Raw genomic sequence first — 17,849 nt, forward strand, 5'->3', positions numbered from 1 at the left:
TTGAAACCCAAGTGTTTTTTGAGATCTGAAGAAATACTGGGTCCTCCAGGTCAAGGCAGGGACTGACAGAAGAGCCAAAAGGAAAATTTCATCTTCAGATGTTATATATCATACACATCTGATCCCAATATCAAAGGATGAGCTCAGTTTGCATAACAGTCGTTCTACAGGCAGACACATATATATATATCTTATTCATCTTCCTATTTTTAAAAAAATATATATTTATTTATTTGGCTGCACTGGGTCTTAGTTGCAGCACGTGGGATCTTTTAGTTGCGGCGTGCGAACCCTTAGTTGCAGCATGCAGGATCTAGTTCCCTGACCAGGGATCGAACCTGGGCCCCCTGCATTGGGAGTGCATTGTCTTAACTGTTGATCCACCAGGGAAGTCCCCATCTTCCCAATTCTGACTAATTTTCATCAAATTTAAATGGTTGAGAAAGGTAAACCACCACTTACGGTTTCTTTGAAGGAGGAGTTTAGCCAGCGATTATTTACTACGTTCTGTATGGATGTGGGTGGGTTTTCTAAATCTTCAAAGGAATCCATTAATATAAAATCCAAAACAACATCATAAAAATTTAGATTTTTCACCTGCATTAAATTATAAGTTAAAACAGAAATTATTACTACATAGAGCTGAAATGAAGTCTGAGCCAGGGCTTCATACTGATACATTACAACAGCAGTACATTTTTAGTTGAATCAGATTATATCTCTGACAAAAACAGAGGAAGAAGACAGACAACTATGAGAACAACTCACCACCAGAAATTATAATTCACATGACAGCTGTTCCCTCCTAGATCCTATCAGGTGAAATTAATCTCTCCCTCCACTCTATTCTAGGAGTTCTTTGTTCATGCTTTTATTGGGTTGGCCAGAAAGTTTGTTTGGGTTTTTCCATAAGATGTTAAGGAAAAACCCGAACGAACTTTTTGGCCCACCGAATATTATGGTATCCACAATGCTCATTCTGTTCCGTCATTTAGTTACTGGTATATCTGCCTGTCTTCCCCACCACATCATGAACCTCTCGCTCTTTCATTCATTCATGCAAATTGTATTGTACTACATGCTGTACCAGGTGCTGAGACTTCTACAGTAAGCAAACTATATGCTTAGAGGTTAGTGGGGAAAAGACAGCAATAAATAATTCCACAAATACACAATTAGAACTGTGATAAGCACAGTAAAGGAAAAAGTACACGGTACTATGAAAGCTTATGATGGAGCTTCTAATCTAGACTGGATGTCAGTGAGGGCTTTTTTCAAGGAGTGAGGCAAGCCAAGTACATGAAATACCTTGTCAAAGACTTGAAGGTAAGAAAGAACACAGTGATGTGGAGCCAAAGAGTATCACTGAAAGTGTGCCGCAGCTCTCTACAGCACGGGGGCGAGTGCCTAGATACAGGAGGAAGGGCCAGCTCCTGCAGAGTTTATGGCCCAGGTTAATGACTTTGGATTTTATCCTCACAGTATTTTGGGGGGTAGTGGTGGAGGGGAGATGGATGATCAGATCTTCTTTTTTAATCTTCGGTAACTCATGAATCTATTTCATTTTTTTTCCAGGTTCAGTGAGACATAATTGACGTACAGCACTGTAAAAGTTTAAGGTGTACAGTATAATGATTTGACTCACCTACATCATGAAATGATTACCACAGTAAGTTTAGTGAACACCATCATCTCATATAGATACAACACGAAAGAATTAGAAAAAAAAACTGTTTTCCTTGTGATGAGAACTCAGGATTTACTCTCTTAATGACTTTCATATTTATACAGCAGTGTTCATTATCTCTAATGTGTTGTACATCTGTAGTACTTATTTATCTTATAAGTGGAAGTTTGTACTTTTTGACCACCTTCATCCAACTCCCCTTCCCCTGACCCCCTGCCTCTGGTAGCCACAAATCTGATCTCCTTTTCTATGATTATGTTTGTTTGTTTGTTTTTGAAGTATAATTGACCTATACTATGTTAGTTCCTGGTATACAACACAGTGATTCAATGTTTCCATACATTCCAAAATCATCAACATGATAAGTCTAGTCTAGATATTACATAGTTATTGACTATATTCCCCACACAGTACATTTCATACCTGTGACTCACTTATTTTATACCTGAAAGTTTGTACCTCTTAAATCTCCCTCACCTATTTCTTCTCCTCCCTCCATCCCCCTCCCATCTGGCAATTACCTGTCTGTATCTATGACTCTATTTCTGTTTAGTTAAGTTTGTTCATTTGTTTTGTTTTTTAGATTCCACATGTGAGTGAAATCATACAGTATTTGTCTTTCTCTGCCTGACTTATTTCACTCAGCATAATACCCTCTAGGTCCATCCATGTTGTCACAAATGAGATTTCATTTTGTTTTTATGGCTGAGTAATATTCAGATTTGTATTGTTCAAGACCGTTTTGGCAGAGATGTGGAGAGCAGAACAAAGAGGAGGAAGAGTGAACGCAAGGAGGGGAGGAGCAGGCAAGAAATTCGGGAATGCAAAACGCTGGGGTAGCCCAGGGAAAAACAACAGTTACTCAGACTACCACGGGGCCGGCAGCAACAGAGAAAAGTTGCAGAAACTGAAAGATATATAGGAGTTAAATTGACAAAACTTAGAGATGAATATGATAAAGTAGGCGAGGACCAGTGACGTGTAAAGGATGAGTCCCAGGTTTCGGGCCTGCGCAACTGAACGGATGCCAATTCCTTCACTGAGTGAGGGAACACCAGAGAAGGAAAGATCGTGCCTCCGTGTTTCTGCACCTACTGTCTTCTCTGCCTAGAAAGCCTTTCAGTCCCTTGCAAACTCATTCTTTTAGCTTCCATAACAACAAAATATTCCAGGCTCATCATGTGCTTTCTCTAACCCAGTGCAGAAATCAGCCATTTTTCCAAGAAGTCCTAGTTCCTTTTAGTGGAGAGTGGTACTTAGAAGTTAAAATCTGTGTGCTAGAAATAATTTCTTTTGAGGTGTTTCTACTCCCAGACCCTCTCAGTGAATAGAGCTAGGAAGCTTATGAGTGTTTATGTATATGCAAACCTTTCTATTTATTTCCCTATCTATCTATCTATATTGTAAACTATGAATTCACACTGACAGCTCCAATTCCAATCCTAGCTTCTTTATACCTCCCTTCTCTGACAGTGAGCTATCTGGCTCTGATCATTCTTAATATATTTAATTGTTTGTTTGATCCTGTGTATGCAGCCAATTCCCTGGCCCCACTGAGCTGCCACTGTCCTACCTGAAACCATCCTTGCACAGGCTACCATTACCACCCTGCTGGGCCTGCTCATTGACTTCTGGATGGAAGAGAGGGAGAGAAGGAATGAAGGGCTTCCTAAAAAAATAGTATTTTCACCTGCTGCCTCAATGTATAAAGACTGTGGTTGCTCTTGTTTCTGACTCTGTCATAGCCACCGTCACACAATTGGTTTTACTGTCATTTAACAAGGACAAGGAAACAGTGGCCTCAAATTATGTAAATATTCTGAGTAAATAACTAAGGGGGACAACTATTATAAAAAATTTGAACTTACTCCTCTAGCAGCAAGTTCCATTTCAGTACTATCCCAGTGATCAGTCTGCTCTAAAAAATAGATCATTTCATCAAAAACATCTTCAAACTTCTTCGGATTCTGTAGAAGAAAACACACTTTAATCCTAAGCCCGACTTGATAACAAGGCTCAAGCCTACAAAGTAAATAAGTTACTCTTCAAGTAAATTTGTTAGATCTTCATTCTATTAGGTAACTGAATTAAAACGCACCTGCAAGGGATGCCATATTCATTTGATTTAATATTTTGTTAGTCCAACATTTTGCAGAAGCCAAGACTAAGAATGTAAGTAAAATGTCATACGCAAACTGCTTACTACTCAAATATGTGTGCTTATTTAGGTCAGTCCTTAAGATGAAAACTCGGTTACAGCAGATACTACGCGATGCTTTCGATGCAGTTCTATTCCTTTTGGAGGAACTCTAGTTCAAATCAGTGGGTTTATCTGCCTTGGGAAGGCCAAGAAAGCAACATAAGATTTACACTGGGATATTGTCTTTCTAGTGGTAGCAATTTGATAGGCAGAACAAGCTACTGTGTTGTTTTAATTTTAATTTCTTTGACTACAATGCTATGGAACTTTTTCATATAATCATTAAACATTCTGTTTCTTGTTAAAAAAAAAGATTTACATTGGGAATTGCAAGTAGTTAATATCACCCTAAATTTATGTTGTATTTTTAAAAAATTTGCTTTCCCATTTATCCTTTATTTAATCATCATAAGAACTCTCTGAAATAGGGTACCATAAATAAAATTCTATTCTACAAATGAGGGAACTGAGGTTCAAAGGGACTGGGTCTGAAAACCAGGTGTTCAAAGGGCTCAGAGAAAGTCTGGTTTTTGTTTTTTCCCTCATCATCTGGACACAACCTGCATAAAGGAAAGTGGTTCCTCAGTCTTCATAAAGTTCTTGCCATTGCTTCTATGCCTCTGTCAGTCCCATGAAGATGAGTAAGAGGCAGCTCAATTTGTATTTCCAGATTTCTGAGATCTATACTACTTCCTGGAACCTTCTTACTGAACAGGATTGAGGGACGTAAGAGAAGAGGTATTAGAAATAACAATAGTGGTGGCTGTAGTAGCAGATCTAACGATAATTCTTACCATGACATTCACAAGTTTCATGGCGAATTGAGAATAATTTATCAACTTGATCAAAACAGTGTGAACTTTATACAAAGAAAATAAATGAACCCAAGTAGAAATCAATGCTCTTTGGGCTATTTATTTTTTTGGCCATGCCACGCGGCATGAGGGATCTTAGTTCCCCAACCAGGGATCAAACCCATGCCCCCTGCAGTGCAAGTGTGGATTCTTCACCACTGGACTGCCACAGAAGTCCCTGGGTTATTTATTTTCAATATGTGAACCTTTGTAACTATCTACAAAAACATTTTCTTCTATTAAAAATTTAATGCATCTTAATCTTCAGCTCAACTGAAATAACAACAATAAAAAAACCTGCCAACGAAACAAGTTTACCTTTCGTGCTTTTACAATTAACGCTGATAAAATTTTCCTCCCACTTTCAGCAAGGAATATCCTGTTGGCTGTTTCTGAAAGAATTACCTGAAAAATATCCATCCCCAAACAAAGAAAAAAGAGACCTATAATTAATTTGAATGGACATTTGACTTTATAGCATACCTATGCATAAATAACCCAAATACAGTCAATACATGGCATGTGACTCTATTTCAGCAGGCAGACCACAGAAAAGGTCCTAAGTTACTAAAATATAAATAGCTCTTGAGGGCTTCCGTGGTGGTGCAGTGGTTAAGAATCTGCCTGCCAATGCAGTGGACACGCGTTTGAGCCCTGGTCCGGGAAGATCCCACATGCCGCAGAGCAACTAGGCCCAAGCGCCACAGCTTACTGAGCCTGCGCTCCAGAGCCCGCGAGCCACAACTACAGAAGCAGCCCATACTCTGCAACAAGAGAAGCCACTGCAGTGGGAAGCCTGCGCACCGCAAAGAAGAGTAGCCCTTACTCGCCGCAACTAGAGAAAGCCCGTGCGCGGCAACGAAGACCCAACGCAGCCAAAAATAAATAAATAAATAAAACAAATAAAATTGTTTTAAAAAAGAAAAATACTTAAAAAATAGCTCTTGAACATATAATAAAAAAGATTAAAGGGAGATAAATATGAATTTAAATTCTGTTCAATTTCATATTAGAAAATCCAAAAAAAATATTATACAACTCCAAAACACAGAAAAATAAAGATAGTTTTGTTGTTAAATGACCTTATTTCATTTTAGGAAATCGATGATTTCACATCTGATTCAAATAAAAATATTCTAGAACACATGCTAATTGACAGTAAGAAAAAGGATCTATATTTTAAGCAGCAATTTATACACATACATCTTTAGCATCAAAATATTCTATTTTGACAAAATGTGGTAGACCCAGGAAGTTATAGCAGAGGATGACAAATGAAGACAAATGAAGGGAAACAGCAGGCAGGAAAAATAAACTTAGCAGGCTTTTTATTTGCCAATAGGAATAAGGATAATAAAGAGCACAGGGCTGTCCTGTTTATATGCAGCTGGACTCTATGGCATGAGGGTGGGGATGAGTGGCTGGGTGAAGTCACTTACTGTTAAAAAAAATACCTGAAAAGCCTGTCGAATACAGTGAAGTTTGGCAAGAAAATCACTGTCTCCTAGGCACTCCAACATTTCAGTTCTAAGTAATAAACAGGGGAGACAACTGTTAAAGTGCATTTAAGATCAAGCCTACTACAAATGTGGACTCAAACAAGGCTTAACCTCGGGACCTTAATAAAAAAACACATGTCTTTTCAGTACTGACAAAACGTAAAAATAATTTTTTTTGAGCCTAAAAACATATTTTCCCCTATTCTAATAAATATTTTTAACAAATATTGGACAAACATAGCAATAGCATCTTAATATTTTTTATAAACATAAGCATGATACCTAAGCACTCTTGAGTAAATTTTTCCTTCTTCAACTAAATGCATGGCCTCTTCGTAAAAAGGGCAGTGGCAAAGAGACTCCAGACTGTAGATATGCTGTACTTCTTTGTGTTCTGCAAGCTAAGAATACAGTGGGTTAAAACAGACTACACTGATACGAGAAGAAAAACTATAAAAAATAGAAAATAGGATCTTGCTAATATTAAAATATACTCAATTTTATTAAAATGTGAAAATAATTCAGTAAGATTTTATAGCTAGTAAGATCTGAATTCATTTTATTTCAAAATTCAGTTGTAAAAAAAGAGTAAAACTTTATAACAAGCTTATAGTTAATTTTGAATACAGCTACAGTTTACCAACAAGAAAAACTGATGATGAAGCATTGAAAAAAAAAGAAGAGAATTTTATCATCCAAAGAATGCTTAAAAGTATTATAACTCATGATTGTAAATGAAGTAAAGTTGTCTACAAAAACACTGTAATAGTCTCAATTTGGCTAATTCTAGGGAATTTTTTTTTTATACGTAGCTTCGACTAACCTTTGTATAACTGAAGAATAGTCATGTACCTATGGCTAGCATAAAAACTCTACAAATGAAATTCCAGCCTTCTGATAGTTCATTAAAAAACAACAAATTTGTTGTACAGCAGAAACTAACACAACATTGTAAAGCAATTATACTCCAATAAAGATGCGAAAAAAAGAAAATGATGACAAAAAAGAAAAAACACTGCAAACACTATAGAGTTGCCAGCTAACAGGAAAACTCTGGAGTGATTTTATTTTTCAATACCAGGTGATCCATTTAAATGGGACGCTGTAGAGGTTTTTTGTTTGCTTTTAATAACAGCTTTACTGAGAGATAATTCACATACCATAAAATTCACCCATTTAAGTGTACAATTCAGTGGCTTTTTAGTATATTCACTGGGTTGTACAATCAGCACCACTTTCCAATTTCAGAATATTTTTACTATGCCAACAAGAAACCCTCTGCCCATCAGCAGTCACTCCCTATGTCCCTTTCTCTCTAGGTCCAGGAAACCAATAATCTTTCAGTGTCTATGGAATTTCCCACTCTGGAAACTTCACATAAATTGAATCAAGTAATACGCAGCATTTTGTGTTTGGCTTTTTTCACATAGCATAATGTTTCCAAGGTTCATCTATAACGCAGCATATATCAGTACTTTATTCTTTTTTATGGCTGAATTGTAAGGATATACCACATTTTGTTTATCCTTTCCTCAATTGATAGACTTGTGGGTTGTTCCCACTTTTTGATAATCATGAATAAGAAAGACTGCTTTGAACATTTATGTACAAGTCTTTTATATTTTCAATTCCCTTGAGTATATACCTAAAAATGGAAGTGTCAGATGGTAACTCTACGTTTAACTTTTTGAGGAAACTGTTTTGCAAAGTGGCTGCACCATTTTCCATTCCCACTAGCAATGTATGATGATTTAAATCTTTTCACACCTCTGCCAACAATTGTTATTGGCCATCTTTTTTTATTATAGCCACCCTAGTGGGCGTGAAGTGGTTTAAATTTCTCTAATGACTAATGATGTGGAACATCTTTTATCTCCTTATTGGCCCTTGTATATCTTCTTTGGAAAAATGTCTGTTCAAATCCTTGGCCCATTTTTAAATTGGGTTATTTGTCTATTTATTGTTGGGTTGTAATGGTTCTTTATATATTCTGGATATAAGACCTTTATCAGATACATGATTTTCAAATATTTTCTCCCATTCTACTGTCTTTTCACTTTCTTGGTGTCCTTTTTTTTTTTTTTTTTTTTTCTGTACGCGGGCCTCTCACTGTTGTGGCCTCTCCCGTTGTGGAGCAACAGGCTCCGGACGCGCAGGCTCAGCGGCCATGGCTCACGGGCCCAAACACTCCGCGGCATGTGGGATCTTCCCGGACCGGGGCACGAACCCGTGTCCCCTGCATCGGCAGGCGGACTCTCAACCACTGCGCCACCAGGGAAGCCCCTCTTGGTGTCCTTTAAAGCACAAAAGTTTCTACTTTTGATAAATGCCAATTAATTGTTTGTTTTCTTTTGTCTGCCTTAACTTTTTCTTTTGTGCAGAGCATCAAGGTTGGCCAGAGGTGAGAGGTTAGGGACTTCTAAGGTCTCTCCTGGACACATGCATAGCCCTGCACATGCTTATGGCCTTCTAGATTCTCAGAAATACACTGGAGCTTTTCAAAGCTCCCTATAAACATCTCATTGCCCAATTTTTCCTTTTAAAAATTGGGCAATGAGGCAGCTCCAGTGTTAAACAATTACCACTGATATTTTTCAACAAAGGCTCTAGGGATAGAAATTTTGCACAGAGCAAGCTCAAGGTCAGGTCAAATAAAGACAAGTCCTGAGAATGGAGCTTTGCAAGGAGCTGCCATACAAGCCAAATAGTGACGATTCTCTAGTGATGGGACTTTTGGGAAGCTCCAAAGCCATTAAGTTTCTTCCAGTGGCTGCTGAGCCCCTGATTTTCACAGTTACCATAGACAGTTATGAAGCTGTTGGTTTTCAAGACTACTGTGGAGAGAGGGCTAGAAATAGAACAAGTTAAAAATGTACAAGTTTACTGTTCTCATGGAGGTTCACCTATTTTCCTTGAATAAATCCTCCTTGAATTTTTACAAATGTTTAATTTTCAGAGTTCTGAATATTTTGATTTTTGACAATTTTTGCCAGTGCTTTCATTGCTTTTGTGGAGGAGATCTTTGGAAGTTTTTACTCTACTATTCCAGAAGTGTTTCTCCATGCTGTAGTTCTGGCACTTCATATGCACCCATGCTGGGCTAAATGCTTTAACTTGATTATCTCATTTCTTTACAACCACTCATAAAGTAGGTACTATTACTATCCACCTTTTATAGGTAAAGAAACAGAGATTTAGATTAGCAGGAACTTGCCCCAAGGCCCACTACTAAAGAACTTAAAACCAGGCGTTCATTCCAGAGCTTATATGGACTTTTAAATATCAAACTATACGTACTCTCCTATCAGCCTTATCCAAAAATCCAAAGGAGAATAAGTTTACACATCAGCATTATTTAGGACAGTATATATACGTCTATTGGTCCAGAGGCAAAAAAAACAAAAAGTAAACAAAATGACAATACCTGCCATTATATATACTGTCTGCTTTAAGTAATATTTCCTGCATGTTTTAAGGAAGATATATTACGCTAAAGGCAAAGTGTATTTGAGGTTAAAAAAAAAAGCTAACAGTTTAAAAAATTAGAGTGGAAATTCTTTAGATATTAAATAATTTAAAGTTTTGTACCACTGTCAAAACAAACAGGATCTATGTACACCTACCAGCAGAGAAAAATTCTAAGGAGGAAACTGGGGCTCCAATTAAACTCTCTACATAAAATAATTTATACTAATAAGAAGTGAACAAATCCAACAATGAGGGATTCCAGGATCAAGTCTTGATTTTTTAGTCTATCTTGTTTATTTGTTGGTTTGGCTGAGGTGATCATTTAAGTCTCTTAAAATAAGCCTGCAGCTGTGAAAATACATCATATTTAAGATTTGACACTGGCTAACATTATCATCAATTCTTCATAAGAGACAATGACAACTCAGAAACATTAACTTAAATAATGTCTTAAGGACTTCCCTGGTGATGCAGCGGGTAAGAATCCGCCTGCCAATGCAGGAGGCACGGGTTCGATCCCTGTTCCAGGAAGATCCCACATGCTGCGGAGCAACTAAGTCCATGCGCCACAACTACTGAGCCTGCGCTCTGGAGCCCGCAAGCCACAACCACTGAGCCCACGTGCTGCAACTACTGAAGCCCGTGCGCCTAGAGCTCGTGCTCCACAACAAGAGAAGCCACCGCAATGAGAAGCCTGCACACCACAACGAAGAGTAGCCCCGCTCCCCACAACTAAAGAAAGCCCGCGCACAGCAGCAAGACCCAACGCAGCCAAAAAAGTAAAAATAAAAAAAAGTTAAATTTTTTAAAGCAAAAAGCAAATCACTAAGATGATGGCTTAAATTCTCATTTTAGCATGTATCTTACAGGAAGAATTTTTTTGACAAAATTCCCAAAAACTTTTTAGAAGGTTTCAGAAAAAGATTAACATTTTACTAGAGCTGTTACTTCAGAAGCAGTCAGAAACACAGTTTAATCTCTGCATAACATGCAATTTACCATGAAAAAGGGTTCTTTTTCTTTGCTGGCTGAAACTTGAAATGTGCTTTATTTCTAAATTATTTAACACCCCAAATTACTTCCCCCTTGCCCTCCATGAGATGTCTTATCTTCTTTGACAAGCAATGACTTTGCTGAATGTGAAGTAGTATTTTTTAAAGCCTTAATATTTTTAAAAGCCTCTGAACAACCATGAAAGAAATGTCCAAAGTTCCAAAACTATTATAAGCTGGGGCATAAAATAGGCTAAGTTCAATTTTAATACAGACTATTTTTTACATTTACATTTTCCTTTCAAAATAATCACGTAAAATTACAAATAGGACTTACAGTTAAAGAAAGCGGGCTGATTGTATCTCCTATGTCACTAATAGAAAAGAAATAAAAAAGGAAATAAACCCACAATAACCACCTTCTAAAACAGCCCTCATGATGATTCTCTCTTCCTGGTACTTCATACCTCGTCCCATGTTGAAGAGGGCTGACCTGTGTAACCAATAACATATAGAAATAATGGAGTGTGATTTCTGAGGCTAGATTATAACAGTCACTGCTTCTGTCTCACTCTCTCTTGGGGAAGCCAGGTACCACCTTGTGAACAGGCTCCGGCAGTCTTATTGAAAAGTCCATAAAACCGTAAAAACTTAGGTTTTCTACCAACAGGGAGCACCAATATGCCATTCATGTAAGTGATCTTGGGGCAGATTCTCCAGCTCCAGTTAACCTTCAGATGACTGTAGCCCCAGCCAACATACTTGACTACAACTTCACAAAAGACCTCAAGCTAGCACCATTTCCAAATTCTTGACCCTCAGAACAATGAGATAACAAATATTTGCTATTGTTCTTATTATTGTATGGGGAATAACTGGGGGAGTGGGCAGGCGTCCAGTCTCAGAATTTCTGGAATCACTTCTTCGTGCTGACAACCTCGGTTGACCTTGAGCATTTTGAACTCGCAGTCTTGATCAGGGGCCAGCCTCCCCCACTGTGACAATGTCACCAATCTGGATGCCCCGAAGCAGGGGGACAGGTCCATGGACATATTCTTATGTATTTTTGGATGCAGTGGAGGTAGTCTCAGCGGACAACAATAGTCCTCTGCATCTTCATCTTGATCACCACACCAGATAGGATCTGCCCTCAGATGGAGACATTACCAGTAAAGGGACATTTCTTGGCAATGTAGGTGCCCTCAATGGCCTTCCAGGTGCTTTGAAGCCCAGGCCAATGGTCTTGTATTGTGGGAGCTTCTCCTCGACAGTTTCTCCAAGCAGGACCCTCTTTTTATTTTGAAAGATAGTACCTGCTGCCTTTGGTAGGGACGCTTAGTCCAGGAGTCACTCCTTATCTAATATATGCGGCTTCACAATTAAATACCAAAACGACGGGCTCCTTGGATTAGCCCTAGGATTTAGTTCTCACAGGACTAACCCTAAGGCCCAAGAGCTCCAGAAAACCACCCCATAAGACTTGGATTTTAAGAAGGTGACTCCTAAAATGCTTGTGCCTCTATTAAACTCCAAGTGTGGAACCCCCAGGACTTAGAAGGCTCTAATCTAGATTAACACAAAGACACATGCCCTCTACTTGATTTAATCCCTAGGAAATTGAGGACTCTGGCAATTAACTCCCAAACTGGGGCATGTGGTCCCACTCTTTAGCACACACTTCTGAGACCCAGGACAGGACCTACAGCCTTGGCACCAGCCCCCAGCCCACACCTGAATTCTATTGGTTTTAGGACAATAAGTTGTGGGTAATTTATTACATAGCAACAGATAACTAATATAACAGTGGAAATAATACTAAGAGCAAAAGGAAGACACACAGATTTCCAAACACTGGAAAGCAAATGGAAGTGTGTGGACAGATGAAAGAGATGAGGAAGCCACAGTCCAGAATAAGTTCAAGAGGGGATACAGTCAAAGAGGAGACATTTGCTAAGCAGAGCCTCAAAGAGAACCAGGCTCACAGTGAGCAGGTATGAGGGCAGGACTGAAGAAGAGGGATTGAAAATAGTAGTTTAAATGAAAGTCTGTCCAAACAACTGTAGTTGTCCTATATCTTATTATACTCTCTGCCCCAGAAAAAAAGAATTTGCAACCAGAGAACATTTCTCTTTAAAAATTACTTGAATGGGGGCCTCCCTGGTGGCGCAGTGGTTAAGCACCTGCCTGCCAACGCAGGGGACATGGGTTCGAGCTCTGGTCTGGGAAGATCCCACATGCCGCGGAGCAACTAAGCCCGTGCACCACAACTTCTGAGTCTGTGCTCTAGTGCCCGCGAGCTACAACTACTGAGCCCAAGTGCCACAACTACTGAAGTCCACATGCCTGGAGCCCGTGCTCCGCAACAAGAGAAGCCACCGCAGTGAGAAGCCTGTGCACCGCAACGAAGAGTAGCCCCCGCTCGCTGCAACTAGAGAAAGCCCTCGCGTAGCAACGAAGACCCAACGCAGCCAAAAATAAATAAATAATATAAACTTAATAAAAAAAAAATTACTTGAACGGAAATTCCCTGGCAATCCAGCGGTTAGGACTCCATGCTTTCATTGCCAAGGGCCTGGCTTCAATACCTGGTCAGGGAACTAAGATCTCACAAGCTGCGTGGTGCAGCCAAATAACAAACAAACAAAAATTACTTGAACTACCTGGGGAAAGTAAGTCTGCTAGGGTGAGTGATGGGTCCCCCAGAGTAAGGCCCTCTTCATTCTGCATCCAGGTGTGCCCTATTAGGCTCTTTACAGACCATTCATCCTAAAGAAAAGCCTGCCAATCAGCAACCTCAAAGAAGTCAACTGAGGCCAGTTCTCCTTCCTGTTCACCTATTCAAGGAAGAAACAAACAGAAAACAATGCTCTAAACCTCCACAATCTACCTAAGGAAATCAGTCCAGTCACCAGCTAAGCTTTCACATTTAAAAGGAAAACCATTGGCACAAGAATGAAAGCCCAAAATAAAAGAGACAAATTGACCCCAGAGGAAGTAAGATAATTCTGGATTGCTATAAACAAGTGCTATCAAGTCAGAGAGGTACAGCAAAAGCTTTCCAAGCTTCCTTTTAGACTATGAGTATAGGTATCTGAATTATAAGAAATAAAATTTTTTCTTCTCTTTAAAGAGCACCCTAAAATTTATATATTAAACATGCACACAGTGCAGAGTGGTAATTCTAAGAAAAACTAAAGTTACAGCTAAAAACACTCTCTCTGCAATATTAGTTTCTACCTATCAAATGACAATCTCTTTAACAGATGGGAGAGTTAGGACAGTACTCAATGCAGTGGTACCCTAACATTAAAAAGACTTTTCAGAACTTGAAAATTAAGCTAAGTGAAAGAACATCAAACACAAAAGATCATATACTGCGTGATTCTATTTGTATGAAATGCCCAGGATAGGCAAATTCATAGAAACAGAAGGTATAGGAGTAAGTGCCAAGGGCGATTAGGCAGAGAAAAGGGAGAGAAAAGGGAGCGATGACCAATAGGGAGGAGTTTCTTTTGGGGGTGATAAAAATGTTCTAGAATTAGAAAGTTTGCACACCTCTGAATATACTAAAAAATACTGAATTGTATACTTTAAAACAGTGAATTTTATAGTATGTGAATTATATCTCAATAAAGCTATTATTTTAAAAAAAGACTTTTCAGGGAAAAAAGGCTCTGGTTCCAAACCAATGTTTGGCAAAGCTTATACAGGAAAATTTTTTTAATCACTTTCACAAATGACTGACCAACCTTAGAGAAAAGCCTATGCCAGGACTTGTTTTAATCTAAATAGGTGAAAACTCTTTCTGATAATTCTGAATAAAGCTTTCAAATGATCACAAACTGTGTAACTTCATAAGAAGTTCTGGTCTTATTTTCTTAATAACTTTCTTCATTAAGCAGTTTTTCTTAAGTGCTTGGCATATAGTAAATGCTATTAAAAATAATTTAACAAACATTTCTTAGTACGCAATGTATCTTGGAACATTCACATTCTGAGATCATACATTTATACCCTAGAAGCATTCCTAGGAGGTTTCTCAAATAGTGAGCCCTTCTTGTGGTATTCGTGCATTTTGTTTTCCATAAGATTTTTTTTAGTTTATCAAAGCTTTGTAACTTAAACCACAAATTTAAAGTGAGTACAATGAATACTTGGCAAATTTTTTTTTTTTTTTTTTTTTTTTGTGGTACGCTGGCCTCTCACTGTTGTGGCCTCTCCCATTGTGGAGCACAGGCTCTGGACGCACAGGCTCAGCAGCCATGGCTCACGGGCCCAGCCGCTCTGCGGCATGTGGGATCTTTCCAGACCGGGGCACGAACCTGTGTCCCCTGCATCGGCAGGCAGACTCTCAACCACTGCGCCATCAGGGAAGCCCGGCAAAGTATTTTTTAAGGTTGCATATTATAAAGAAACTTTAGAGCAATTTGCTCTAAAGGTATATTGTTCTTCACAGTGGAAAAAATGCAAAGTGACTTGCAATTCTCTTTACAAACCATTTAGGACATAAGTGTCTACAGCAAGAAAGATAAAAAGCATTTGACAAAATAAAACATCCTTTTATGATAAAAATTCTCAACAAATTGGCATAGAAGGAATGCACCTCAACATAATAAAGGCCACATATGACAAGCCCACAGCTAACATCATATTCAACATTGAAAGGTCGAAAACTCTTTCTCTAAGATCAGGAACAAGACAAGGGTGCCCACTCTCACCAATCCTATTTAACATAGCACTGTTAAGTTCTAGCCAGAGCAATTAGGCAAGAGACACAAAGAAAAGACATTCAAATCAGAAAGAAGTAAAACTGCCTCTGTTTGTACATGATATGACCTTATACACAGAAAAATCCTAAAGACTCCACCAAAAAACTATTAGAACTAATAAACAAATTCAGTAAAGTTGCAGGATACAAAAATCAATATACAAAAATCAGTTCCATTTCTATGCCCTAAAACAAACTATCAAAAAGAGAAATTAAGAAAAGTCCCATTTACAATAGCATGAAAAAGAGTAAAACACTTAGGAATAAATTTAACCGAGGAAATGAAAAATCTGTAGAGTGAAAACTATAATATTTTGATGAAGAAACTGAAGAAGACACAAATAAATGAAAAGACACTCATGTTCATGGATCAGAAGAATTAATATTGTTAAAATGTCCATACTACCTAGAGCCATTAGAGATTCATTGCAATCCCTATCAAAATTCCAATGGAATTTTCCACAGAAACAGAAAAAAAAATCCTAAAATTTGTGTGGAAACACAAAAGACCCCAACTAGCCAGAGCAATCCTAAGAAAGAACAAAACTGGAGGTATTCTACTTCCTGATTTCATACAATAATACAAAGCTGAAGTAATCACACAGTATCATACTAGTACAAAAACAGACACAGACCAATGGAACAGAACCAAGAGCCCAGAAATAACCCCTGCATATAAAGTCAACCAATATTTGACAAAAGGGCCAAGAATATTCAGTGGGGAAAGGACTCTTCAATAAATGGTAGTGGGAAAACTGGATAACACATGCAGAAAGACATTGGAACCCTATTTTACACCACTCACAAAAATTAACTCAAAATGAATTAAAGACATAAACATAAGACCTGAAACCATAAAACTCCTAAAAAAAAAACATAGGGAGAAAAAGCTCCTTGACATTTGTCTTGACAACAATTTTTTTGATATGACACCCAAAGCACAAGCAACAAGGTAAAAATAAACAAGTGGGACTGAATTAAACTAAAAAGCTTCTGTACAGAAAAAGAAACAATCGACAAAATGAAAAGGCAACCTACGGAATGGGAAAAAATATTTGCAAACCATCTATCTGATAAGGGGTTAATATTCAGAGGGCCTGAATAGACATTTTTCCAAAGAAGACACAAATGGCCAACAGGTACATTAAAAGGTGTTAAACATCACTAATCATTAGGGAAATGCAAGTCAAAACTATAATGAAACATCACCTCAAACAGAATAGCTATCAGCAAAAAGACAAGAGATAACAAATGCTGGCGAGGATGTGGAGAAAAGGAAACCCTGGTGCATGGTTGGTAGAAATGTAAACTGGTACAGCTACTATGGAAAACAATATGGATGTTCCTGAAAAAATTAAAAATATAATTCAGCAATCCTACTTCTTTTCTATAATTCAGGGCTTCCCTGGTGGCGTAGTGGTTAAGAATCTACCTGCCAATGCAGGTGACATTGGGTTTGAGCCCTGGTCCGGGAAGATCCCACATGCCGCAGAGCAACTAAGCCTGTGCGCCACAACTACTGAGCCTGCGCTCTAGAGCCCACGAGCCACAACTACTGAGCCTGCATGCCACAACTACTAAAGCCCGTGCGCCTAGAGCCTGTGCTCCGCAAAAAGAGAAGCCACTGCAATGAGAAGCCCAAGCACCACAACAAAGAGTAGCCCCCACTTGCTGCAACCACAGAAAAGCCCGCATGCAGCAATGAAGACCCAACGCAGCCAAAAATAAAATTAAACAAAATAAAATTAAAAAAATTTAAAAATATATATGTATATAATTCAGCAATCCTACTGTTTTTCGGGTATATATTAAAAAAAAATGAAATCACTATCTTGAGATATCTGCATTCCCATGTTCATTGCAGCACTATTCACAATAGCCAAGAAATGGAAACAAGTCAAATATCCATCAATGGATGAATGGATAGAGAAGATGTGGTATACATATATTTATATATATTCAATGGAATATTATTCATCCATGAGAAAGAAAGAAGTCCTGCCATTAACAATATGTATGGGGCAGGGCCTTGAAGGCATTATGTTACGTGAAGTCAGACAGAGAAAGACAAATACAGTTCACCCTTCAACAATGTGCTGGTTAGGGGCGCTGACCCCCCATGTGGTTGAAAATAGTCATCCCATGGTTTCCTCAAAGGACTGGTTCCAGGGCCTGCCTCGGACACCAAAATCCTCAGATGCTCAAGTCCTATTGTTGGCCCTTAGTATTCGCAGTTTCACATCCTCGGATTCAACCAACTGCAGATAATGTAGTATGTATTTATTGAAAAAAATCCACGTATAAATGCACCTACACAGTTCAAACCTATGCAGTTCCAGGGTCAACTGTACTGTATGGTATCACGTACATGTGGGATCTAA

At 38.4% G+C, this 17,849-nt stretch overlaps 1 protein-coding gene across 3 annotated transcripts in view; it reads right to left on the minus strand.

The window, feature by feature from the left end:
• MIGA1 (mitoguardin 1) overlaps positions 1-17,849 on the minus strand; it is a 91,368-nt gene that overhangs the window by 9,079 nt on the left and 64,440 nt on the right. For all 3 annotated transcript variants that reach the window (XM_029229995.1, XM_029229994.1, XM_029229996.1), the window contains exons 9-13: positions 6,523-6,641; positions 6,196-6,268; positions 5,060-5,146; positions 3,556-3,654; positions 463-597 (exon numbers count right to left, since the gene is read on the minus strand). In XM_029229995.1, the coding sequence (XP_029085828.1) occupies positions 463-597; positions 3,556-3,654; positions 5,060-5,146; positions 6,196-6,268; positions 6,523-6,641 (513 nt within the window). The remainder of the gene's footprint in view (positions 1-462; positions 598-3,555; positions 3,655-5,059; positions 5,147-6,195; positions 6,269-6,522; positions 6,642-17,849) is intronic.

The sequence above is a fragment of the Monodon monoceros genome, unplaced genomic scaffold (genome assembly GCF_005190385.1).
Source record: "Monodon monoceros isolate NGI ecotype Baffin Bay Population unplaced genomic scaffold, NGI_Narwhal_1 Super_Scaffold_18, whole genome shotgun sequence".
Lineage (NCBI taxonomy): Eukaryota > Metazoa > Chordata > Mammalia > Artiodactyla > Monodontidae > Monodon > Monodon monoceros.